Source organism: Oncorhynchus clarkii, chromosome 18, assembly GCF_045791955.1.
Source record: "Oncorhynchus clarkii lewisi isolate Uvic-CL-2024 chromosome 18, UVic_Ocla_1.0, whole genome shotgun sequence".
NCBI classification, from domain to species: Eukaryota; Metazoa; Chordata; class Actinopteri; order Salmoniformes; family Salmonidae; genus Oncorhynchus; species Oncorhynchus clarkii.
This window is the reverse complement of record NC_092164.1, coordinates 40,610,022-40,636,867: the sequence shown is the minus strand read 5'-3', so window position 1 is coordinate 40,636,867 and position 26,846 is coordinate 40,610,022. Positions and strand designations below refer to the sequence as shown.

The window sequence follows — 26,846 nt, the reverse complement described above, 5'->3', positions numbered from 1 at the left end:
CGTATTGAAAACACTTTCGGTTGTATTCCTTATGAACATAACCCAGGCAATGTTGTTGTTGTTGCGGAGGATTAGAGGATCTGATTTGGGGGTGGTGGTGGTGGGGTTTGGAGAGGTTTTATAGGGAGGCAGGCTGAATATCTGTGGCCCATGTGGCTGGTAGTGGGGGTAGGCAGTTGGCAAAGAATCAATCAACTGCCAAACATGGGCTGCCAAACATTTTGGTTGTTTGCCGTGTGGGGGGGAAAACCCAAAGACTCCACCTTGGGTTTAGATACTGTGCATTCAATTTCTTACCCAAACATGACATCTCTGAGTGGAACCAGAGCAGTCACACTAGCCCACAAAAAAAGACCAAACAAACTGTACTTTCAAGTCATAGCAGAAACAGAACAGAAATACTGTTCAAATGAAAGTACAACAAGAGGGTAACTTCTCGAAGATATTCAGAGAGAATGTGGCTTGGCATAATGGACTTGGACGGAGGAAGATGATGATGTTATCATTATTGATCTAAGGGGGACATTTGTGCACAATAACAATACACATGAATGAAATCAAAACAGTGAGGGCTATTTCCATCAACTGCGACAAGAAATGGGTTATAAGAAAAGAATTACAACATAAAAGGAAATGTGTACAAGATAAACGAGAAACACAACCCATCACTCTTTACATTTATTGGTATTTTCCACAAAATATTCAGTCATTTCAAAATCAGTAGGTTTGGATGACATGTATATAGCATGGGGAAATGTACATAGTCAAGGAAGGAAAACATACACTGTACATCATGTTATCTTAGAGATATATATTTTTCTTAATATTCTGGGCCCAAATAGGAACTTTTAAGATAAACAAGACTCAAAAGTATTTGTGTCACTTTTGTTTCCAGAAATTAAATAAAGGTCTAATATAAGAGCAGACTGGAGTTTTCCACTTAACTCCAAAATTAAGAGGAAATGTTAAACTGCAATATGTTCAAATGTTGGACACTAACATTGAGAGTGTTGTGCTCTGTTCAGTCACAAGTCAGTTTGCTTTGGTACCCAGGGTTAGATAACCTGGCTTTCTAATTGGGTCACATGTTCATTTGGTTGGAGTTAATTGGCCTAGTTACAACAAGTTTTTAAGGGGTCGATAAAGAGTCCAGCTGTGTGGTGGTGAAAGCTGAGAGCACTGGAATGTTTTTAGTGGGACACATCCATTAATTAAAGCATGGGCTAGTAACAACAATAAGGAACAGACACAATATATAGTGAGAGTGTGAGCATGTCAACAAACATTCAGCGTCTGTTGGGATGACCACCAGCCCTCTGCACCCTCTCGGCCTGGCCCGCACCTGCCGTCAATGTCACTTCCTCCAGGAAGCTGTGAGAGGGCAGAAAAGGGACATGAAGGTATCATTCCTCACGAGGCTGAGAGAAGCATGAGCAGTACTGACAGTACATCAGCATCATCTCTGTGACTCACAAAATACGTTTTCATCTAAAAACAGAAGCCCATGTGACAGAAGTATACATGCAGACACAATAACCTCAGGTTCTAGCCCTGTGTTACACAGACACAGAATTATTGTGTCAGCGTGTGTCACTAGGGTTCCGGTGTTAGGGTTCTGGTCTGTAAAGCAAGGGTAGGGCGGAGACATGGCAAACAAATAAAAAATAAGAAACCCTCTATAGAAATGTCAAAATACCTATTTCTGTTAGCTGATCAACCCAAAACATTTAAAAGGTGTCATTGCAAATGACACAAGAGAGATTTTGGCTAACTGTCACCGAAAGGTAAGGTTCTAAAGAGCAGCCATCTTGTCTCTCTTACAGACCTCTGCCAATGAAAGACCCTCATAAATTGTATTTGTTTTATTTTTAAATGTTGACTTTTGATAGAGCAGTAATTACAGAGTACTTTAGTGATATATCAGAGATACCAGTGTGACAATTGCTGATGTTAATGCTCATCTGTTTGCAGTCGGTTTCCATTCATGCAGCCTCCTCTGGGTGACTAGCCTATATCAATGAGTGACTACACACATGGTCTAGGACATAGGTCAGAAAGCCTCCCATCCACCCAACTACGAATTATTATTATTTTTTTTAAATCCTGATGTTTAAGTTCAAAAGGCACAAGAGAAGAACATGGTATTGAACCGACAACCTCCAGGTCATAAATATGCAGTTTTTGGAACAAAGCTGCCTAGATTGGGTCTCATTCAACCAGCCATATTGGAGTTCAAAAACAGTCCTGGTTATCAAAAGACAGATTACGACCCTTGTGGTACGATGGTAGTGGTAGGCATATATTGTATGGGTGCCTTCAGAAAGTATTCAAACCCCTCGACTTTCTCCACATTCTGTTTTGTTACAGCCGGAATTTAAATTTGATCAAATTTAGAGATTTTGTGCCACTGGCCTACACACAATACCCCATAATGTCAAAGTGGAAATGTTTACAAATGAATAACAAATGAAAAGCTCAGTAAGTTTTTGACCCCTTTGTTAAGGCAAGCCTAAATAAGTTCAGGAGTAAAACTCTGCTTAACAAGTTACATAAGTTGCATGGACTCATTCTGTGTGCAATAATAGTGTTAATCGTGATTTTTTAAATGACTACCTCATCTCTGTACCCCACAAATACAATTATCTGTAAGGTCCCTCAGCCAAGCAGTGAATTTCAAACACAGATTCAACCACAAAGACCAGGGAGGTTTTCCTATGTCTCACAAAGAAGGGAACCTATTGGTAGATGTGTAAAAAATAAAAAAGCAGACATTGAATATCCCTTTGAGCATGGTGAAGTGATTAATTACACTTTGGATGATGTATCAATACACCCAGTCACTACAAAGATACAGGCGTCCTTCCTAACTCAGTTGCCGGAGAGGAAGGACACCGCTCAGGGATTTCACCATGAGGCCAATGGTGACTTTAAACCCCCCTAAGGTCGATGTCCGCACCCTAGCGGAAATCAAATTAGCATAATACAAAAATCCCTATCAAAATCTGTCTATTTAAGCTAGAGATACTGTATCTGTTTTTTTTGCATTGGATACATCTCAATCCATCGCATCCGCCTACATAACAAAGGTGACAGAGCTAGAGCGGTGTTTGTCAGACCATGTGACAAAAAATGAATGGAAGTACAGTATATATGGAGACTGTTTGGTGCCAAAAATAAGGTGTTAAATACAAAAATAAGGCCCCAAAAGGGTAAGTAATAGCAGTAAGGCCCCTTCTTTTCTCTTTCTCTTTCTCACACACACACACACACACACACACACACACACACACACACACACACACACACACACACACACACACACACACACACACACACACACACACACACACACACACACAATACTTCAAGGGGTCTTAAAATTCTAAATCAAATAGCAAAATGATCCTTGGTACAACGGTCTTAAAACAATTCCAAATAACTTAGTAGTACCCCGTTTGATCCCCGGCTGTATAGACTGCCAATTGGCCCAGCGTCGTCCGGGATAAGGGAGGGTTTGGCCGGGGTACGCCGTCATTGGAAAATAATAATTTGATCTTAACTGACTTGCCTAGTTAAAGGTATATAAATATAACACAGTTTGTCACACCCTGACCATAGTTTGCTTTGTATGTGTCTATGTTTTGTTTGGTCAGGGTGTGATCTGAGTGGGCATTCTATGTTGGATGTCTTGTTTGTCTGTTTCTGTGTTTGGGCCTGATATGGTTCTCAATTAGAGGCAGGTGTTAGTCATTGTCTCTGATTGGGAGCCATATTTAGGTAGCCTGTTTTGTGTTGCTTTTTTTTGGGGTGGTTGTCTCCTGTGTCAGTGTTTGTACCACACGGGACTATTTCAGGTTTTCACCTTTCTTGTTTTGTAGTTTATTCATGTATAGTTTCATTATGAAAGAACCATGAATTATAACCACCTGCATTTTGGTCCGCCTCTCCTTCCCAAGAAGAATCCCGTTACACAGTTGAAGTCGGAAGTTTTCATACACCGTAGCCAAATCAATTTTAACTCAGTTTTTCACAATTCCTGACATTTAATATTTGTAAAAATTCCCTGTCTTAGGTGAGTTAGGATCACCACTTAATTTTAAGAATGTGAAATGTCAGAATAATAGTAGATAATGCTTTTATTTATTTCATCACATTCCCAGTAGGTCAGAAGTTTACATACACTCAATTAGTATTTGGTAGCATTACTTTTAAATTGTTTAACTTGGGTCAAATGTTTTGGGTAGCCTTCCACAAGCTCCACGATAAGTTGGGTGAATTTTGTCCCATTCCTCCTGACAGAGCTGGTGTAACTGAGTCAGGTTTCTAGGCCTCCTTGCTCACACACACTTTTTCAGTTCTGCCCACAAATGTTTTATAGGATTGAGGTCAGGGCTTTGTGATGGCCACTCCAATACCTTGACTTTGTTGTCCTTAAGCCATTTTGCCACAACCTTGGAAGTATGCTTGGGGTCATAGTCCACTTGGAAGACCCATTTACGACCAAGCTTTAACTTCCTGACTGATGTCTTGAGATGTTGCTTCAATATATCCACATCATTTTCCTACCTCATAAGGCCATCTATTTTGTGAAGTGAACCAGTCCCTCCTGCAGCAAAGCACCCCCACAACATGATGCTGCCACCCCCGTGCTTCACAGTTGGGATGGTGCTCCTTGGCTTGCAAGCCTCCCCCTTTTTCCTCCAAACATAAATGGTCATTATGGCCAAAGAGTTCTATTTTTGTTTCATCAGACCAGAGGACATTTCTCCAAAAAGTACGATCTTTGTCCCCATGCAAACCGTAGTCTGGCTTTTTTTATGGCGGTTTTGGAGCAGTGGCCTTTCAGGTTATGTTGATATAGGACTAGTTTTACTGTGGATATATATACTTTTGTACCTGTTTTCTCCAGCATCTTCACAAGGTCTTTTGCTGTTGTTCTGGGAGTGATTGGCACTTTTCGCACCAAAGTACATTAATCTCTAGGAGACAGAACGCGTCTCCTTCCTGAGTGGTATGATGGCTGCATGGTCCCATTGTATTTATACTTGCGTACTATTGTTTGTACAGATGAACGTGGTACCGTCAGGCATTTGGAAATTGCTCCCCAGGATGAACCAGACTTGTGGAGGTCTACAATTTCTTTGAGGTCTTGGCTAATTTCTTTTGATCTTCCCATGATGTCAAGCAAAGAGGCACTGAGTTTGTGTATGTAAACTTCTGACCCACTGGAATTGTGATACAGTGAATTATAAGTGAAATTATCTGTCTGTAAACAATTGTTGGAAAAACTACTGTGATAAGAGAAAACTGAGGATAGATCAAGAATATTGCAGTTACTCCACAATACTAACCTAAATGACAGAGTTTAAAGAAGGATGCCGGTATATAATGTATTTTTTTACTCCAAAACATGCACCCTGTTTGTATATAAGGCACTAAAAACTGCAAAAAATGTAGCAAAGAAATTAACTTTCTGTCCTGAATACAAAGCATTATTATCTGGACAAATCCATCACATCACCGAGTACCACTCTTCATACACAAAAATAAAGGGAACACTAAAATAACACATCCTAGATCTGAATGAATGAAATATTCTTATTAAATACTTTTTTCTTTACATAGTTGAATGTGCTGACAACAAAATCACACAAAAATTATCAATGGAAATCAAATTGATCAACCCATGGAGGTCTGGATTTGGAGTCACAATCAAAATTAAAGTGGAAAACCACACTACAGGCTGATCCAACTTTGATGTAATGTCCTTAAAACAAGTCAAAATGAGGCTCAGTAGTGTGTGTGGCCTCCACGTGCCTGTATGACCTCCCTACAACGCCTGGGCATGCTCCTGATGAGGTGGCGGATGGTCTCCTGAGGGATCTCCTCCCAGACCTGGACTAAAGCATCCGCCAACTTTTAGACAGTCTGTGGTGCAACGTGGCGTTGGTGGATGGAGCGAGACATGATGTCCCAGATGTGCTCAATTGGATTCAGGTCTGGGGAACGGGCGGGCTAGTCCATAGCATCAATGCCTTCCTCTTGCAGGAACTGCTGACACATTCCAGCCACATGAGGTCTAGCATTGTCTTGCATTAGGAGGAACCCAGGGCCAACCGCACCAGCATATGGTCTCACAGGGGGTCTGAGGATATCATCTCAGAACCTAATGGCAGTCAGGCTACCTCTGGCGAGCACATGGAGGGCTGTGCGGCCCCCCAAAGAAATGCCACCCCACACCATGACTGACCCACCGCCAAACCGGTCATGCTGGAGGATGTTGCAGGCAGCAAAACATTCTCCACGGCGTCTCCAGACTCTGTCACGTCTGTCACATGTGCTCAGTGTGAACCTGCTTTCATCTGTGAAGAGCACAGGGCGTCAGTGGCGAATTTGCCAATCTTGGTGTTCTCTGGCAAATGCCAAACGTCCTGCACGGTGTTAGGCTGTAAGCACAACCCCCACCTGTGGACGTCGGGCCCTCATACCACCCTCATGGAGTCTGTTTCTGACCATTTGAGCAGACACATGCACATTTGTGGCCTGCTGGAGGTCATTTTGCAGGGCTCTGGCAGTGCTCCTCCTGCTCCTCCTTGCGCAAAGGCGGAGGTAGCGGTCCTGCTGCTGGGTTGTTGCCCTCCTACGGCCTCCTCCACGTCTCCTGATGTACTGGCCTGTCTCCTGGTAGCGCCTCCATGCTCTGGACACTACGCTGACAGACACAGCAAACCTTGCATTGATGTCCCATCCTGGATGAGCTGCACTACCTGAGCCACTTGTGTGGGTTGTAGACTCCGTCTCATGCTACCACTAGAGTGAAAGCATCGCCAGCATTCAAAAGTGATCAAAACATCAGCCAGGAAGCATAGGAACTGAAAAGTGGTCTGTGGTCGCCACCTGCAGAACCACTCCTTTATTGAGGGTGTCTTGCTAATTGCCTATAATTTCCACCTGTTGTCTATTCCATTTGCACAACAGCATGTGAAATTTATTGTCAATCAGTGTTGCTTCCTAAGTGGACAGTTTGATTTCACAGAAGTGTAATTGACTTGGAGTTACATTGTGTTGTTTAAGTGTTCCCTTTATTTTTTTGAGCAGTGTATTTTCAAGCATGGTGGTGGCTGCATCATGTTATCGGCAAGGACTAGCAAGTTTTTGGGGGGATAAAAATAAATGAAACAGAGATGGGCACAGGATAAATTCTGCAGGAAACCTGGTTCAGTCTGCTTTCCAAGACACTGGGAAACAAATTCACATTTCAACAGGACAATAACCTAAAACACAAGGACAAATATACACTGGAGTTGCTTACCAAGAAGACAGTGAATGTTCCTGAGTGGCTGAGTTACAGTTTTGACATAAATCAGCTTGAAAATCTATGGCAAGACTTGAAAATGTCTGTCCAGCAATGATCAACAACCAACTTGACAGAGCCTGAAGAACTTTAAAAAAATAATAATGTTCAAATATTGTAAATAAATTAGCTAAAAATTCTAAAAACATGTTTTCACTTTGCCATTATGAAGAATTGTGTGTAAATGGGTGAGATTTATAAAAAATATATATTTAATCCATTTTGAATTGCACTGTAACACAACAAAATGTGGAATAAGTCAAGGGGAATACTTTCTGACGGCACTGTATTTCCAGCTTTTGGCCCACTGAGGCGGTACACAGCAGTAGAGGGTGGCCTAGGACAAATCCCCCAAAGGGGTTAACTGTGTCTTTGTGTTGCTGATTGCAGGGAACATTATCATGAAACAACTTGTGAGTGAGTACCAATGGGCAGCGAGCAACTCATGCAGTACACAAAGGGGGAAAGACACAGAGGAGAAGCTTAAATATGCATTAAAGAGCCCCATTCCTATTGGCTTATAGTGCCTCTGGGTGAGGGGTAGAACATGGTTCAAATGCGCCACACGCTGCGCTATGAGCTAAAAAAAAAAAAGCATGGCCGTCACAGCCAACATTAAAATGCTAAATAATGGGCAAGTAGATGTTTCGAAGAGTACTTCAATGTGCATTAACATTTTCAGATCATAGAATTTAGCTTTTTTGTGTGTTGCTTTTAACCCAACCTCCCAAGCAACACACACCAATGCCCAGAAGAGTTGGAAGCCAGCATCAACCAGTCAGGAGGGCAACACCTTGCCCTGCCCCCCTGTGCAACCTATAGGTTAAGTGTCTTACTCAATGTAACAACGACAGGAGACGGCTGTCTAGGGTCACTAGAATCTACCCTAAGAGCTCAAATATAAAACGGGCAGAATTTTGAATGTTGGACAACATAACAATTAAAATACAGCTAGCACCAGTTAATTGAAATATGATAATGTGACAGTATGTCAAGGTCAGCTTATGTAAACAAGCCTGCCAGTGACAGACAAAACAGAGACAACATCAAGACACTAAAATGTAAACAACCCATATATAGCGAGTACCAGCATTTCCCTAGCATGGGACAGCAACAGCACGCTAAAAATAAACCTCACAACACACACAGGTGCACCTATCATCTCCGGCAGCACAAAAGTGAGTGCTACAGTACAACACGAAACGCCTCAGGATCAGAGCAAGAAAGTTGCAAGTTCAATTCCCAGAGGTGGACATTGTTAGATGGTGTTGCATAACCGAGAGCGAGAGACACTTCACCTGAGTTGCGTCAGCAAACGCTATAAATGTCAAAGGCGCGGGGCCAAGGAGCATCATCACTCAGCACATGGGTGCTGCTTAGCAACCTAGGTAATGTAATCACACTGCAAACCGGGACCGTTGGTCTCTCTTGCCTAAATCCCTTGTCGTGTAAGACCTGGTCAATCTCAGGCCTGCTCAGGTTGGAAACTCATAAAAGGCTGATGAGGAGCACTAAGTTGTCATATAACCGGGAGAGAAATGCATGGTTTGACGTGTGTGTGTGTGTGTGTGTGGGTGTGTTTGTGTGTGTCCAGACCCAGTGATGAAAGAGAACAGGGGTGATCCCACATAGGAGTGTCAGAAAGGGGCACTGCAAAAAGAGCGCTGAAGCATCTCCTGAGCACCCCGGTGTCACGTGATCACACAAAGTTCTATTCAGCTCAGCCTGAGAGAGAGAAATATGTATAGATAGCTAAACAATGATTTATTCAGCCAACACCGTCAGTCAGACAGAGAGTTAGATGGAGGGAGAGGGAGCGGGAAAGAAAGGCTGTGAGTAGACAAACTCTTCATTCAGCCAACACCGTCAGAGAGAAAAGGGGGAGAGAACGAGAGAGAAGAGTAGCGATTCGGTAAATACCAGGTTAAGCAAAAACTGCTTTTCCGAAGAAGGGCCTCACAAAGCAACACAAATAACTGATAAGGTTCAAAAGAGGAAGGTATGCAAGTTGAATTACTCTTTAGGTGACTCCATTCAAGCTAGGGATAACACGGACATAGTAAACCATACCGGTCACAACTAATATCCGTAGTCAACGTCAGAACAGTGAACCCCCATGAGCAGAAAAGTTAGATATTAAAAGAGACATTTGACCAAAAAAATATGTAACGAGTGAAATTAATGTTTATCAAGTAAAATTCCCCTTTAACATTATTGAAGTTAATCTCAGTAAATTGTGTAAAAACTGAAATGTCCCTTTTAACATTAGCGAAGTCATTTCAGTAAATTGAATAGAAACTTAGTGTTCTGCACGTAAAGTGTAGGCTGACTCGGAGTTGATATTCCGTCATAAGAAGGAATTCCCCTCGACCATTCCAACAAATTGGGGAAAACAAAACCATACTTTCCCAACTTCATTGTCAATTATTTTGTTATAAAGAAATAACAAAACATGTCAGAAAGCTACTGTGTTGTTCAATGTACCTGTAACCAGGTCAGAAATCCCAACCTACAGTTCGCAATGCTCCCCCACAGGGAAATAGAGCCTGCGAGAAGAGTCCTGTGGCTTCAGGCTATTCGGCGTGGGAGAGTTGGAAGTGTCCAAGTAGGCTACACTTAGTTATACGTGCGGAAAACATATATTTCACAGGTAAGACATTTAAGTTGTTTAATATAGGCCATTTGTAATTCCAGGAGTACTATTTGTAGCTGTATAGTCCGTTTGTGTTTGCTGGTCAAGGCTAGCTTAATGTTCCCATCGGTAGCTACGGTGCCTTCAGAAAGTATTCATACCCCTTGACATATTCCACATGTTGTTGTGTTACAGCCTGGATTCAAAATGGATTAAATACATATTTTTATGCACCGATCTAAAACACACTACCCCATAATGACAACGTGAAAACATGTTTGACATTTTTGCTAATTTAATGAAAATTAAATACAGAAATATCTCATTTACATAAGTATTCACAAACGAGTCAATTCTTTGTAGAAGTCCCTTTGGCAGCGATTACAGCTGTGAGTCTTTCTGGTTTAGTCTCCAAGAGCATTCCACACCTGGATTGTGCAAAATGTATTATTTTCAAAATTCTTCAAGCTCTCAAGTTGGTTCTTGATCATTGCAAGACAACCATTTTCAGGTCTTCCGTAGATTTTCATGCCGATTTAAGTAATTGGAAAACATCCCTGGTCTTTGTGGTTGAATGTGTTTGAAATTCACTGCTTGACCGAGGGATCTTACAGATAATTGTATGCGTGAGGTACAGAGATGAGGTAGTCATAACAAATGTTTTTAGGAAACACTATTATTGCACACAGAGTGAGTCCATGCAAATTGTTATGTGACTTGTAAAACACATTTTTACTCCTGAACTTATTTAGATTTGCTATAACAAAAGGGGTTGAATATTTATTGACTCAACACATTTCAGCTTTTCATTTTTAAGTAATATATTTAAAAAAAATCTAAAAACATAATTCCACTTAGACATTATGGGGTATTATGTGTTGGCCAGTGACACAAAATCTAAATTGAATCCCATTTTAAATTCAGGCTGTAACACAACAAAATGTGGGGAAAAGTCAAGGGGTGTGAATCCTTTCTGAAGGTACTGTAGCTTCACTCACGTGGCTGCTAGCACCATCATGAATAGGGCCATGAGGGAAGCCCTACAATATGACTTTATAACATTAAGTATTGAGAATGCTCGGGAGCAGCCAATGTTGAAAAGTCATCTTTAGACATGTTGAACTTCTCTTAAATGCACTTTTGTAATTGACTAAGACAAGAGACAAGAAAACTGCATTTGAAAAAGGTTAAGTGTTTGTTGTGAGCCAATAGGCTACCCACAGGTTGTCTTCCCCACAGGCGTGCGGGGCCATGACATTACATCTTATACTGACTGGGACCAAAGCCGCGGGAGGTAGGGGTGCTGCAGCACCCCCCGATAAATCTAAATAATTTAGGCTATACATTTCCCCCCCAACATAATAATACTCCTGTCTGAACAGACAGATAAAAATATTTAAAATACTACACCAGAAAGCATCATTTTGATAGAGGATTAATAGCTTCTAAAAAATATCTGTGGATTAAGTTTAATCACAAGCATTTACAGTCGGGAAAGCCGCAGTTAGGGCAGAAAGTGCTCCAAATATAGAACAGCTCGTTGCGTTGTGGCCATAGATATAATCCATAGAAGGATTTTGGAACCTCTAACCCTGGCACTTTTTAAACATTTATTTAACTAGGCAAGTGAGTTAAGAACAAATTCTTATTTACAATGACGGCCTAGGAACAGTGGGTTAACTGCCTTGTTCAGGGGCAGAACGACAGATTTTCACCTTGTCAGCTCTGGGATTCGATCTAGCAACCTTTCGGTTACTGGCCCAACGCTCCACGAGGCTACCTGCCGCCCCTATTTTTACTTTTAAACTCATGGGTACACTAGCATTGGCAGACAGTCCTGACATGAATGGGAACTGCCCTCTATGGATTATATTTCTATGGTTGGTTGCGGCTGTCAGTTTGCCTTTCCCAAATTTCTAAATACAATCGCGAGAAACATTTAGGCCTACCGTTTGAAAAGCAAATGCCTGCTGCTGAAAAAGAGAAGAGTAATCTGTCTGAAGAAGCTAAAAAGATTATTCAGAACAACTTTTGAGTGAACAGCACTGTTTTTCAAAGTAGCTTATCTTGACATATTGGCACAAACCCATCGCCCATCACCGGTGAGTAGCCTATGCTTCATCTTCATCATTGGGTGAGTCAGTGTCACTGGAAGCTTTATTTTCTAGCCTACTTTAGCCTATATATACAGTGCCTTCGGAAAGATCAGACCCCTTGACTTTTTCAAAATGTTATTACGTTACAGCCTTATAAAAATACTCCGCAATCTATATACAATACCCCATAATAACAAAGCAAATGTATGAAAAATAAAAAACAAATACTTTATTTACATACAGTACCAGTCAAAAGCTTGGACACACCTATTTTCTACATTGTAGAATAATAGTGAAGACATCAAAACTATGAAATAACACATATGGAATCATGTAGTAACCAAAAAAAGTGTTAAACAAATCTATATATATTTTATATTTGAGATTCTTCAAAGTAGCCACCCTTTGCCTTGATGACAATTTTGCGCACTCTTGGCATTCTCTCAACCAGCTTTACCTGGAATGCTTTTCCAACAGTCTTGAAGGAGTTCCCACATATGCTTAGCACTTGTTGGCTGCTTTTCCTTCACTCTGCGGTCCAACTCATACAAAACCACCTCAATTGGGTACTTTTTACTGGTACTGTATGTATTCAGACCCTTTGCTATGAGACTTGAAATTGAGCTCAGGTGCATCCTGATTCCATTCATCTTCCTTGAGATGTTTCAACAACTTGATTGGAGTCCAACTTTGGTAAATTCAATTGATTAGACATGATTTGGAAAGGCACACAACTGTTTACATAAGGTCCCACAGGCATGAGGTCGAAGGAATTGTCCGTAGAGCTCCGAGACAGGCTTGTGTTGAGGCACAGATCTGGGGAAGGGTACCAAAAAAATGTCTGCAGCATTGAAGGTCCCCAAGAACACAGTGGCCTCCATCAGTCTTAAATGGAAGAAGTTTGAAACCACCAAGACTCTTCTTAGAGCTGGCCACCTGGACAAAAGGGGCAATTGGGGGAGGGAGGTGACCAAGAACACGATGGTCACTCTGACAGAGCTCCAGGTTCTCTGTGGAGATGGGAGAACCTTCCACAAGGACAACCATCTCTGCAGCACTCAGCCAATTAGACCTTTATGGTAGAGTGGCCTGACGGAAGCCACACCTCAGTAAAAGGCACATGACAGCCCGTTTACGTGCCAATTTTTTATACATAAAAAAACAGTTTTTGCTTCGTCACTATTTGGTATTTTGTGTAGATTGCTGAGGATTTGATTTTATTTAATCAATTTTAGAATAAGGCTGTAACGTAACAAAATGTGGAAAATGTCAAGGGGTCTGAATATTTTCCGAAGGCACTGTATATAATATGGGCTACAGTAGGCTAGAAAACAAACCTTACAGTGACACTGACTCACCCAAGGATGAGGTGATAATTCAGAGGGTGAATGGGCAAGACAAAAGATTTATGTGCCTTTGAACGGTGTATGGCAGTAGGTGCCAGGCACACCGGTTTGAGTGTGTCAAGAACTGCAACGCTGCTGGGGTTTTCACGCTCAACAGTTTCCCGTGTGTATCAAGAATTGTCCACCACCCAAAGGACACCCAGCCATCTTCACACAACTGTGGGAAGCACTGGAGTCAACATCCCTGTGGAACGCTTGACACATTGTAGAGTCCATGCCCCGACAAATTGAGGCTGTTCTGAGGGCAAAAGTGGGTGCAATTCAATATTAGAAAGGTGTTCCTAATGTTTTATACACTCAGTTCCATTCATTTTTTTAAACTGGTACCGGGCTACCTTCAGACAGGTCAAGTGAGGCTTGTGGATGCCCTATAGCACTGACATGTACACGTTCGTGAGAGTCTCACCTTTTCATAGAGGGGTCATATCAGTGGGTAGCCAAAACTGTTCGAATGCTACAGACAGAAGTTGACATATCGGTGGTGCCGACTTCCGTCCTGTAACGCTTGTGGGGGTTGTAGAGCAAAACGGAGAACACCACCGTGTTCGGGAGAGTCTCATCATTCCATTGGAGTGATCATATTAGTTAGGCCAAACCGGTTGGGACGCTACAGACATATTCGTGAGAAGACCGATTTTTAGGGATGACTCGTGATCTAACAAACACCGCCGTAGCTCAGCTCAGCCCCCCCCCCGCCACCGATGCGGAAGGTCGCCACTGGCATATGTAGTGGATTGAGACGCAGCCCAACAGATATCTCTAGGTTAAACAGAGACTTTTTATGGGGATTTTTGTATTATGCCAATTAGATTCCCACGTGGCCGTCGACTCTAGAGGGTTAAGCCATTTTGATCATATGTGTTGACCTGGTAACAGACAATGGATGTCTACTGGCTAATGGCTATGTCTGGAAAATTGACTGAGGCGACTACAGTAGGTCACGAGGAGCGGTTGATTCTGACCTCTTGGTATTGTGGATGGTGGTGCCGCCCAGTACGATCCGAACCCCTGGCATGGTGCGGTTCAGGTTGTAGACTGCCAGCGCCTCCTCATAGGTGGCCCCTCCGATGACGAACACTATGATATCCTGTGGCCTGAAGAGGAACTACATGGTAATCATTGATAGGCTAGCATCTGGTTGGGGTCATCCAATAATGGTGATGAACTTTGGGCTTATGTGCTCATACACACAGAATATGTATTTAATTATTATTAATTTTTTTACGTATCATGGATAGTGTGTAGAAGTGTGTGTGTTTGGCTATTCAGGTGTAGGGTCTGAGGTCGTGTCTTTAACTGTGTGTGTGTGCTTGCATGTGTGTGCGTGGATGTGTGTGTGTGTATATATATATATATATATATATATATATATATATATCACCCTACCTGTCTCGAAGGGAGCTGGGTCCTAGGTATGGGAACTGACTGTCTTTCAGCCGCCCCTTGATCAGATGGTCCAAGGTCTCCTGCAGTAACGGTGCATGCTGCGTGTACACATTCTCAACTCCCTGGAGACACGCACGCACCCAAAACCAAAGGTGTTTTATTAGAATCTGGTTGAGAGTGGCTAGATGGACACAAAACTACCGCTAGTATTTGTCTAATTTGTGAGGAGAATAGTGTACCTTCAGCCCCTTGAAGAACTGTTTGGTGATGGCAACTGCGTCTTGGGGGTTGATGAGGTCACTTCCTCTCACCCTCTTCCCCCCATACTCCACCATGGACGTTACCATCTGAGGTAAAAGATGCCAGTTAAACAAGATAAAAAGGCTATTATTCTAACCCAGTCTAGATTGATAAAACAGACGCATCAAAAATACCAACATACTGAATGTACATTGTTGATCCCAAAATAATAACATCTACATAATATAAGACGAGTACAACAACTGTATACAGTCCTCATATTGCCCCAAGGGTCAGGTAGTGGTACAGTATAGAATGTTCCCTTACCCTGCGATGCCTCTCTGACACGCCCTTCCTGTTGAGCTCCTCCATGAGGCCCGGCAGGATGCTGCTGCTGTGTCTCTCGTAGCGCAGTGCGTACAGCATCACCAGGCGCACCGCGTCCAGCTCGCTCACCCGCGGGTTCTGCAGCAGCCGACGCACATTCTGTGGAAAAACAGGGAGTACATTTTTACATAGCCTTTAATACAGACTGCCATTCTTTATTTTTTTATGCTACTTCACTCTGGCTTCTATGTGCAGTGTTTTATTGTATTCTGAAAATTACTATTATTATAAGTGGCCAAGTCAACATACAATACAGGAGTGGGTTGTATTCCTCTTCAACCAACACAAAGTAATATTGTGTGAACTATTAGTGTTATTGTATAAAATAACATTGAGCTGTAGGCCCCTCCCCCATGTCACATTTCCATTGGTGTCAGTGATAGGATAATAAAAAAAAAATCTTTACAAAAAAATTAAATATCTTATTTACATAAGTATTCAGACCCTTTGTTATGAGACTCGAAATTGAGCTCAGGTGCATCCTGTCTCCATTGATCATCCTTGAGATGTTACGACAACTGGGAGTCCACCTGTGGTAAATGCAATTGATTGGACATGATTTGGAAAGGCACACACCTGTCTATATAAAAAGTTCCCACAGTTGACAGTGCATGTCAGAGAAAATACCATCTTCCAACAGGACAAAGACCCTAAGCATACAGCCAAGACAATGCAGGAGTGGCTTCGGGACAAGTCTCTGAATGTCCTTGAGTGGCCCAGCCAGAGACTGGACTTTAACCCGATCGAACATCTCTGGAGAGACCTGAAATTAGCTGTGCAGCAAAGCTCTCCATCCAACCTGACAAAGCTTGAGAGGGTCTGCAGAGAGGAATGGGGAGAAACTCCCCAAATACAGGTGTGCCAAGCATGTAGCATCATACCCAAGAAGACTCAATGCTGTAATCTCTGCCGAAGGTGCTTCAACAAAGTACTGAGTAAAGGGTCTGAAAACTTATGTAAGTGATATTTCAATAACAAAAAGTATACAAATTTGTTTTTGCTTTGTCATTATGGGGTAGTGTGTGTAGATTGATGAGGGAAAAAAAGCAATTGAACCATTTCAGAATAAGGCTGTGACGTAACAATGTGGGGGAAAAAAATCAAGGGGTCTGAATACTTTCTGAATGCACTGTATCTAGTAGTGTATTTCTAATCAGTCACTGACATCAAGTCAGTGCAGAGCAAGACTGGAGTGTTGATTAATTTCAGACAATTCAGGAAATTCTATTGGTAATAATAGAAATGTGTTTCCTACCAGTAAATAAAAAAATAACGCTAGTTAGCATTGGTTGACAGACTTAATTATAACTTCCTACATACTGGACATCGGGACATAAAAATGGTATCCACTAGTTCATCTGACTCTGGGGAAGTAGATAAAGGACCTCGAAAATCCCGAAGTATCCCTTCAACCCCAGAGTCTTACCTGTGACGCGCTTGAGTGGTCATTCTGGCAGGCAAGCTCCTGCTCCACCTCTGACACCTCCATCAGGTGCCTCTCGCTCACCAGGCGAGACAGCTCGCCCACCACAGTCACGTGCTTCGACACTGTGCCAGACATCTTTTTGAACTGGGGGTAGTTGTCCACAAACGCCTGCAGAGAAAAATAGAACAGAAAGAAAACAGAAAGGCATTTCTTAAAGTTGCAGCAATTATTTTTAGCTCGTATCATTATTGTAATTAAGAGATCATTTATCTAATTGTGAGTGGTTATTAACTAATGAGGCTGAGATGTGTTAGTGGTCCTAAATGAGCAACTGCAACAGGACATGCTGGGAAATTGAGTTCCTGTACTGGGAAATCAAGTTCCTACAGTGCCCAGCTCTCACCTTCATATCAGAGATGGACTCCAGCTTCTGTTGCTCCTTGGGCTTCTTCTTCTGGAAGTCCTCCATCAGGTTCTTGATGTTTGTGCCGATCTCTCCAAAGTTCAGGTACAGATTCTGAATAAGAGAATGTGAGAGTGAATTGGAAGTTGTCAGCTAACGGCTGGCCCTGTCGGAATTCTTTAACCTTTTCTCACTGACCGACTGCTACACATTTTGCCCGACATTCCATCAGAGTCTTGTTACAGAGGGTTGCTGGACGCCTTCCTAACCTCTAGGCCAGGGATCGTCATCTAGAGTCAGCCGCGGGCCAATTTTATTTTATTTTTTCTTGAGCGGATGGTCAGGGGGCCGGAACATAATTACAAATAATTTGTAGACTGCAAATTTACCACAAGAAGAACAAATAGATATAACCTTTGATTATAACATTAATCCTTTCAAATCTTGCTTGCATTTGTATACGATCACATACAGTGGGGCAAAAAAGTATTGTCAGCCACCAATTGTGCAAGTTCTCCCACTTAAAAAGATGAGAGAGGCCTGTAATTTTCATCATAGGTACACTTCAACTATGACAGACAAAATGAGAAAAAATCCAGAAAATCACATTGTAGGATTTTTAATGAATTTATTTGCAAATTATGGTGGAAAATAAGTATTTGGTCACCTACAAACAAGCAAGATTTCTGGCTCTCACAGACCTGTAACAGACCTGTAGCTCCTCTGTCCTCCACCCGTTACCTGTATTAATGGCACCTGTTTGAACTTGTTATCAGTATAAAAGACACCTGTCCACAACCTCAAACAGTCACACTCCAAACTCCACTATGGCCAAGACCAATGAGCTGTCAAAGGACACCAGAAACAAAATTGTAGACCTGCACCAGGCTGGGAAGACTGAATCTGCAATAGGTAAGCAGCTTGGTTTGAAGAAATCAACTGTGGGAGCAATTATTAGGAAATGGAAGACATACAAGACCACTGATAATCTCCCTCGATCTGGGGCTCCACGCAAAATCTCACCCCGTGGGTTCAAAATGATCACAAGAACAGTGAGCAAAAATCCCAGAACCACACGGGGGGACCTAGTGAATGACCTGCAGAGAGCTGGGACCAAAGTAACAAAGCCTACCATCAGTAACACACTACGCCGCCAGGGACTCAAATCCTGCAGTGCCAGACGTGTCCCCCTGCTTAAGCCAGTACATGTCCAGGCCCGTCTGAAGTTTGCTAGAGAGCATTTGGATGATCCAGAAGAAGATTGGGAGAATGTCATATAGTCAGATGAAACCAAAATAGAACTTTCTGGTAAAAATTCAACTCGTCGTGTTTGGAGGACAAAGAATGCTGAGTTGCATCCAAAGAACACCATACCTACTGTGAAGCATGGGGGTGGAAACGTCATGCTTTGGGGCTGTATTTCTGCAAAGGGACCAGGACGACTGATCCGTGTAAAGGAAATTTTGAGTGAAAACCTCCTTCCATCAGCAAGGGCATTGAAGATGAAACGTGGCTGGGTCTTTCATGACAATGATCCCAAACACACCGCCTGGGCAACAAAGGAGTGGCTTCATAAGAAGCATTTCAAGGTCCTGGAGTGGCCTAGCCAGTCTCCAGATCTCAACCCCATAGAAAATCTTTGGAGGGAGTTGAAAGTCCGTGTTGCCCAGCAACAGCCCCAAAACATCACTGCTCTACAGGAGATCTGCATGGAGGAATGGGCCAAAATACCAGCAACAGTGTGTGAAAACCTTGTGAAGACTTACAGAAAACGTTTGACCTCTGTCATTGGCAACAAAGGGTATATAACAAAGTATTGAGATAAACTTTTGTTATTGACCAAATACTTATTTTCCACAATAATTTGCAAATAAATTCATTACAAATCCTACAATGTGATTTTCTGGATTTTCTTTCTCATTTTGTCTGTCATAGTTGAAGTGTACCTATGATGAAAATTACAGGCCTCTCTCATCTTTTTAAGTGGAAGAACTTGCACAATTGGTGGCTGACTAAATACTTTTTTGCCCCACTGTATCTCTCTATTATGCGTGGGAATACTTTGGAACAGATATCCAAAATTAAAATCACTTGGTGCTGAAATGCTGCCGTTTTTACAGTCTTATGTCCAGCAATAAGAAAACAAATTTGGCCCGTGGGGGAACCATGCTCTAGGCTACCTGCCAGCCTGCTCAAATGAGACCGTCTCAATGCCGAAGGGAACATTTGTGTAGAATTGGAACCAGGCCTAGAGACTGGGACTCACGTTGGCATAGAACTCATCGTTCTCTGCAGACAGCACCACCTCCTTCAGCTCCTTGCTGATTCCTGGGACTCGGGACAGGTCAATACGGTTGTTGTTGAGGCCAAGCAGCTCGTGCACCATGGCCTGGTACGTCCACTAGAGGGAACAGGGCAACAAACAATGAAACCAAAGCAATGAAACCCACAATTAAAATAAAGTACATTTAATCTCTACTAATTCCATTCAGCGATGAGGGGTGTATGAGGTTTTTGCCAATTGATTAGCTTTTCTAATGTGCGCTAAAGATTGGTGCATTACATGTGACACAAAGGGCCTTGAGTACATGACCTAGTTTAGTGTGCAGGTTGCAGGCCTGGTAAATGTATGTATAAGACACTGCTGCCCCCAAGTGACCAGAGGCTGCAGTATACATCAGAATGATGTCAATATTCTACAGGTATGTCGTTTGACTAGATGACCTGGTCATTGCCTACCTTTTTGTAAATATGTAGCCTGGGATCCAGACTGATAAAATGCTCAGTCTGGTGCCAGGATAAAAAAACAGGTAGATTATCTTTGAAATGTATCTTCTGGCTAATAGTTCAAACGAACGTCAACAGTGAAGAGGCGACTCCGGGATGCTGGCCTTCTAGGCTGTGTTCCTCTGTCCGGTGTCTGTGTTCTTTTGCCCATCTTAATCTTTTCTTTTTATTGGCAAGTCTGAGATGTCTTTTTCTTTGCAACTTTGCCTAGACTTTGCCAAGAAACTGAAGATCTCGTACAACGCTGTGTACTACTCCCTTCGCAGAATAGCGCAAACTGGCTCTAACAAGAATAGAAAGAGTAGTGTGAGGCCCTGGTGCACAACTGAGCAAGAGGACAAGTATATTAGAGTGTCTAGGTCAAGAAACAGATGCCTCACAGATCCTCAACTGGCAGCTTCATTAAATCGTACCCGCAAAACACCAGTCTCAACATCAACAGTGAAGAGGAGTCGCCTCGCATGAAATAGCCTTCATTTATCAGAACAAGAATAGACTGATGAGTTCCAGAAGAAAGTTATTTGTTTTTGGCCATTTTGAGCCTGGAATCAAACCTCAAAATGCTGATGCTCCAGACACTCAACTAGTCTAAAGAAGGCCAGTTGTTGTTCTGATTGCTTCTTTAAATCAGAACAACAGTTTTCAGCTGAGCTAACATAATTTCAAAAGGGTTTTCTAATGATCAATAAGACTTCAAATGATAAACTTGGATTAGCTAACACACTGTGCCATTGGAACACAGGAGTGATGGTTGCTGATAATAGGCCTCTGTGCGCCTTTGTAGATATTCCATATATTTTTTTTAAATCAGCCGTTTCCAGCTACAATAGTAATTTACAACATTAACAATGTCTACACTGTATTCCTGATTAATTTGATGTTATTTTAATGGACAAAAAATTAGCTTTCTTCCTAAAACACTAACATTTCTAAGTGACACCAAATTCTTGATCGGTAGTGTAGTTCTGACCTGGTTGAGTAGTGGGGTGATGGCGTCATCACTGCGGTCCATGATGAGCAGGAGAGGAGGCACCTCTGTCTTCCTGAAGTCAAACAGCTCATACTCCTTGGTGATGATTTGCTGGAGGAGGAGAGGGGTAGTGAGATTGCGTGCATGCGTGCGCGTGCGATAGTTGTGCATGTGATATTAGTCACCTTCACGCTCTCTCCCAGTCTCTTGGCCATGTCTGAGGACAGCTGGTAGCGGATCATGGGACATTTCTTCAGAGCCAACAGCACTGAGGTCAGACCCTGGGTTGTACGTGGTAGGAGAGTTGGCTCCCAGCTACGACCCTGCAACACACACAAGATGGGAATGCACTCTGTAAACGGATCCAAAATACAGAGGGAATATGTCATGTGTAGAGACAAACAAAAAACGTTAAACTAAAGTCAATGCAGATGAATAATAAACCCCTTTATAGATTGTCACATATGCAAAGCGTCATAGCATATTTGCATGTCCTACCCTTGCGACACCACTGAGGTTGAGGGAGAAAAGGTGTGGGTTCACAGCAATGAAGTCTCCATAGAACTCCTGCAGTCATATATGAGAGAAATTTGAATTATTAGTTTCCAGTATAAACGTCAAAGGATAACCTGGCTATTACAAAACGACGCTTACTGTAAAGTGGTTATAACTAGAAATAGAAATGATGAAAAATGTGGATTCAGGACTAGTAGGAAAAACCAAGAAAGGTAAAAAAAATTAAATAAATTAAATTTAAAAAATGTTTACAAATAATAATAGTTGTGTACCTAACTGATGGATACTGTCCTACAGTACTGCCCTTAGCGTTAACTTACCTGCACTTCTGCAACCACCTCCTGTTCATCCGCCTCAGCCAGGGCTTTTATCTCACTCTTACTGATGACGTTGCTGAAGTCTAGAAAGGATTATGAGGAGGATGTCACCCATACAGGAAAAAATTATATATTGGAATATATTTAAATATATTTACCAAATATATATATCAAATAAATACACGCTCACGTCTCACAACCTTCTCTACCCCAATGACAACGTTGAGTTTCTATTGACCTCTGGTACCTTAGCATTAGGTTCCCAAAGAGTTATTTTGCATCCAAAAGTTGGATCATTGAGTTGTAATTGAAAATGTATTCTGCAGCTATTGAGGTATAGCCTACCCGCCACTTAATGAAACATATTCCAAAAAAAAGGTTGATTTCGAAAAGACACTTGAACGTAGACCATATCTGTAAATGTATGTTTAAATAGATTCAAATACATTTTCCTGAGCTGTCCATCACAATTTGTAATGTTCCATCATTTTTGTCAAAAATGTTCAGGCTTCGTAAATTTGGATGGCGGTAATTTATGGACAGTGATATTTAAACCGTGTCTCAGATTGTTTTGAGCAGATTTAAGTCAGGACTGAGACTTGACCATTCAGGAACACTCAACACCTCTTGGAAAGTCATTCTGGTGTGTCTTTGGTATTAAATTGTCTTGCTGAAAAATAAAACTAGTCGCAGGGTTAGGTTTTCAGAAGACTGAGGTGGGTTTTCTAACTTTTTTCCTGGGCTTAACTCCTTTCATATTTATTTTGATCCTTACAAATTCACCAGTCCCTGCTGATGACAAGCATACCCATAACATGATGCTGCCACCACAATACTTGAAGACTGAGGTGGGTTTAAAGAATTAGAGTTTTTTCAATCCTGCATTACCGGACTCCTCCTTCCTAGCTAGCAGTAGACAGTGTTTTTCGCTCCCACCTGCCCTCACCGTTGTTAACAAAACTGCTGGAAAAAAGTGCCCGACAGGCAGGGGGCAAAGACACTGTCTACCGGTCGCACCTGCCTCCTAGCTAGCTTTCTAGTTAGTGACACTGTATATTATGTATATAAGTATATCATTTGTATCTATTGTTTGCAAACTTTGCCATGAAATGAGCAGCAGCAGTACAGAACCATCGCTAGACCAGTGCGTTAGATGCACATTCCTCTCGTTAGATGCACAATTAAAGAGGAATTACACTCGAATCTTAATGTTTACTTACAGACCTAAATAAAATGTCTTCTGATGTGATTTAAGCATTGGCGTGGACTCATTACATCCAATTTAGTTTTTTCTCTAGGAAAAATTGTAATTAAGATTAAATCTAAAACCAGAAAAAACGTAACTGAGAACCTACTTTGGAGGATATTTTATAGGGCCCCCCCTTAGAGTTGTTTATTAACCATTCTTTTATGAGGTATATTGACAGAAAACATAGTGCACTACTTTCTCTTGTACACTAGGTACCCGGGGATTGCAGGGGAGAAGAGAAGAATATGCCTATTTGAAAGCTTGAAAAAATGTGTAGCAACGAAAAGGTTGGAGTACCCTGTCCTAGACACTGTAATTCGTGAAAAGCCTAGGAGGCCGGTCGTTTCTTAGATCGAGAAACCGGCACACTTGGCACCGAAGATCATACCACACTCAAAAGGTAAATAGTTTTGCCCATTCTATTGTTCAATCGAACCGTAACAGAATGCCTCAATGCCTGCTTTACATAGCAAGCCACGGCCACATGACTCACTGTCCGTAGGAGAAAACCATTTTCGCGATCGGGGTGGTGCACCTAACGAACGGACCACTGAGTGTATTTGAAAACGGACCATTTTGGAATATGTCCATATATTTTTGTATATATATTTAAATATTTAGATATCTGTAATTTACAAACATGTTGTTGAAATATATATCAATATATCATTTTTACGTATGGGCAATAGCCGCCACCATGAAATGTTGATGTGTGGTCAATCGCAATGTCAATCAATTTTGAGTCTTTAGGTTTAAACCATATAAATGAGACAGGGACATAACATCTTAGTCCACTTTATCTGTATTTGATCTGTCTAAAAACCTGCACAGGAATCAGAACAGAGAACCATACGATTTAAACAACAGCGCAGAAGTCCTTACAGATGAAGTAGACACTGTACTTTGGTCGCCGGAGCTCCTGTATCAGATTTTCCACATTCTCCTGTAAAGAGGACAGAGAGAAAGTCAGGGGAGTCATACAAATCCAAAACTGAGCATGACTAAAGTACTTTGCCTCCAAATAGTGCATAGTGTATGGACGCAATATATTCAGTATACGTACAATGAAGTTGACATATGCATTCATACAGTTGTGGATGGACACAATCCAGTAGATACAATGTGTGTGGATGGTAAGTAACAAAGTCTTAAAGGCCCAGTGCAGTCAAAAAGATGATTTGCCTGTGTTTTATTTATATTTCCACACTATGAGGTTGGAATAATACTGTGAAATTGTGAAAATTATGATAATCGTTTTTAGTGTAACAGCTGTTTGTAAATTTCAGTCTGTTTTGGTGGAATGGCGTTTCGGCCTTCCATGTTGACATCGCCATGCAGATAACTAATAATATACTAATAACAAAGAGTTCTAAGCCCCTCTGCCAATAACAGCACATTTTCTGTTGTTTTCTCCTCTCCACTCAGACCACTCCAAGACAGTACTAGCAACATTCATGTCCTAGCAATATCATTTTTGACCATTTTAATTGAAAACAATCACAGTAAGGTACTCAGTTGTTACCCAGAAATGATTTGATATAGAAATAAAAATGGTTGCATTGGACCTTTAATGCAGAGCAAAGGCTGGCTGCAATGTCTATACAGTGACTGGGGCACCTTGGTTGGCCTGAGGAAGCAGATGGCTTTGAGGTGCTTCATGTTGTCTCGACTCTGCGATTCGATTCTTTCAAACAAGTAGACCTCCTTCTGTAGGATCTCGGATTGAGTGTAGACCACACTGACGATGCTGGTCTGATGAGACAAGCACAAACAAATAGGCATGATGACAAAATGGAAGGAGTTGCTGACAGTATGACATTATCAGAAGCTTGGTTCTCCTATCTATATTATTTAATACTAATCATTAAAGGAGAAGTTTCCTTTTTTATAACCAAATCTCTACATTTGATATGAATGGCATTTTAGAGACTGGTCCAGAGACTTTTTTGTGATTTCACGTTTTTTTTTTTTATTATCAGGAATTGGTGAATAATTCAAGGTTCTGTTCCTTCAATGTGTCCGTCTCAGAAAGACAACACATGCACTACATGGCTAAAAGTATGTGGACATCCCTTCAAATAAGTGGCTAATTTATATAAATATAAATAAATATTTGGCTATTTCAGCCACACCCGTTGCTGACAGGTGTATAAATCTCAATAGACAAACATTGGCAGTAGAATGGCCTGTACTGTAGAGCACAGTGACTTTCAACAAGGCACCGTCATAGGATGTCACCTTCCCAACAAGTCTGTTCATTAGATTTCTGCCCTGCTAGAGCTGCCCCAGTCAATTGTAAGTGCTGTTATTGTGAAGTGGAAATGTCTAGGAGCGACAATGGCTCAGCAGCGAAATGGTAGGCCACACAAGCTCACAGAACGGGACTGCCGAGTGCTGGTGCGTGTAAAAATCGTCTGTCCTCGATTACAACATACCGAGTTCCAAACTGCCTCTGGAAGCAACATCAGCACATGAACTGTTCGTCGGGAGCTTCATGAAATAGGTTTCCATTGCCGAGCAGCCTTACACAAACCTAAGATCACCATGCGTAGTGCCAATCGTCGGCTGGAGTAGTGTAAAGCTGGCAGCTATTGGACTCTGGAACAGTGGAAACGCTTTCTCTGGAGTAATGAATCACGCTTCACCATCTAGCATTCCAACGGACGAATCTGGCTTTGGCGGATGCCATGAAAATGCTACCTACCTTTACAGTGCCAACTGTAAAGTTTGGTGGAGGAGGAATAATGGTCTGGGGATGTTTTTCATGGTTCAGGCCAGGCCCCTTTGTTCCAGTGACAGGAAATCTTAACGCTACAGCATACAATGACATTCTAGACGATTCTGTGCTTCCAACTTTGTGGCACCAGTTTGGTCCTTTCCTGTTTCAACATGACAATGCCCCCATGCACAAAGTAAGGTCCATACAAAAATTTTGAGATCGGTGTGGAAGAATTTGACTAGCCTGCAGAGCCCTGACCTCAACCCCATCGAACATATTTGGGATGAATTAGAACGCTGACTGTGAGCCAGGCCTAATCGACCAACATCAGTGCCCGACCTCACTAATGTTCATGTGGCTAAATGGAAACAAGTCCCTGCACCATGGAGGCTGTTATAGCAGCAAAGGGGGACCAACTCCATATTAATGCCCATAATTTTGGAATGAGATGTCTGACGAGTAGGTGTCCACATACTTTTGGGCATGTAGTGTACCAACAAAAATAACCTGATACATTGTAACCACTGTCCATCGTTTGAACCACTACATTGTAACCATTCTATCTACATTACTTACCGTCTCTTTATCCATGAGCAGAACCTTCATTCCTGGCCCGCTGTTTTCTATCATTTTGGAGATATACTGCTTGACAGCAAGTGTCACATTCATTTTGACAACGTTCTTAAATTCTAGCAATGATAGCTTGAAAAATAACCAAAGGCCGAATTGTATGAACTTAAGATCTCTTGCACCAGGCAACGCTTCAATTCGTTTTATGTTAAATGAGTCTATTGTTGACAAATATTCAGCTCAGCTTCGAAATGAACCTGAGTTACATTTCCGGGTGAACATTTGGTCAACTGAAGAGTGTAATGACTGATCTACGACCAGTTTGTAGAGCAAAGTACAGGCAAAAGCGTAATCTGAGCATGCATTTCACTGATCCAAAGTCAGCATG

At 41.8% G+C, this 26,846-nt stretch overlaps 1 protein-coding gene across 1 annotated transcript; it reads right to left on the bottom strand.

Annotated features, from left to right (window-relative positions):
• Positions 1-665: 665 nt before the first annotated feature.
• On the bottom strand, positions 666-26,762 carry LOC139373498 (vacuolar protein sorting-associated protein 45-like). Its single transcript, XM_071114084.1, has 15 exons — positions 26,465-26,762; positions 24,787-24,921; positions 24,052-24,112; positions 21,924-22,003; positions 21,586-21,654; positions 21,273-21,410; positions 21,088-21,198; positions 19,597-19,731; positions 17,331-17,444; positions 16,928-17,095; positions 15,442-15,600; positions 15,114-15,221; positions 14,875-14,996; positions 14,451-14,582; positions 666-1,371 (listed from the first exon to the last, which is right to left on the bottom strand). The coding sequence occupies exons 1-15, from the start codon at positions 26,555-26,557 to the stop codon at positions 1,287-1,289; spliced, it is 1,710 nt and encodes a 569-aa protein (XP_070970185.1). The 5' UTR covers positions 26,558-26,762; the 3' UTR covers positions 666-1,286.
• Positions 26,763-26,846: the final 84 nt, after the last annotated feature.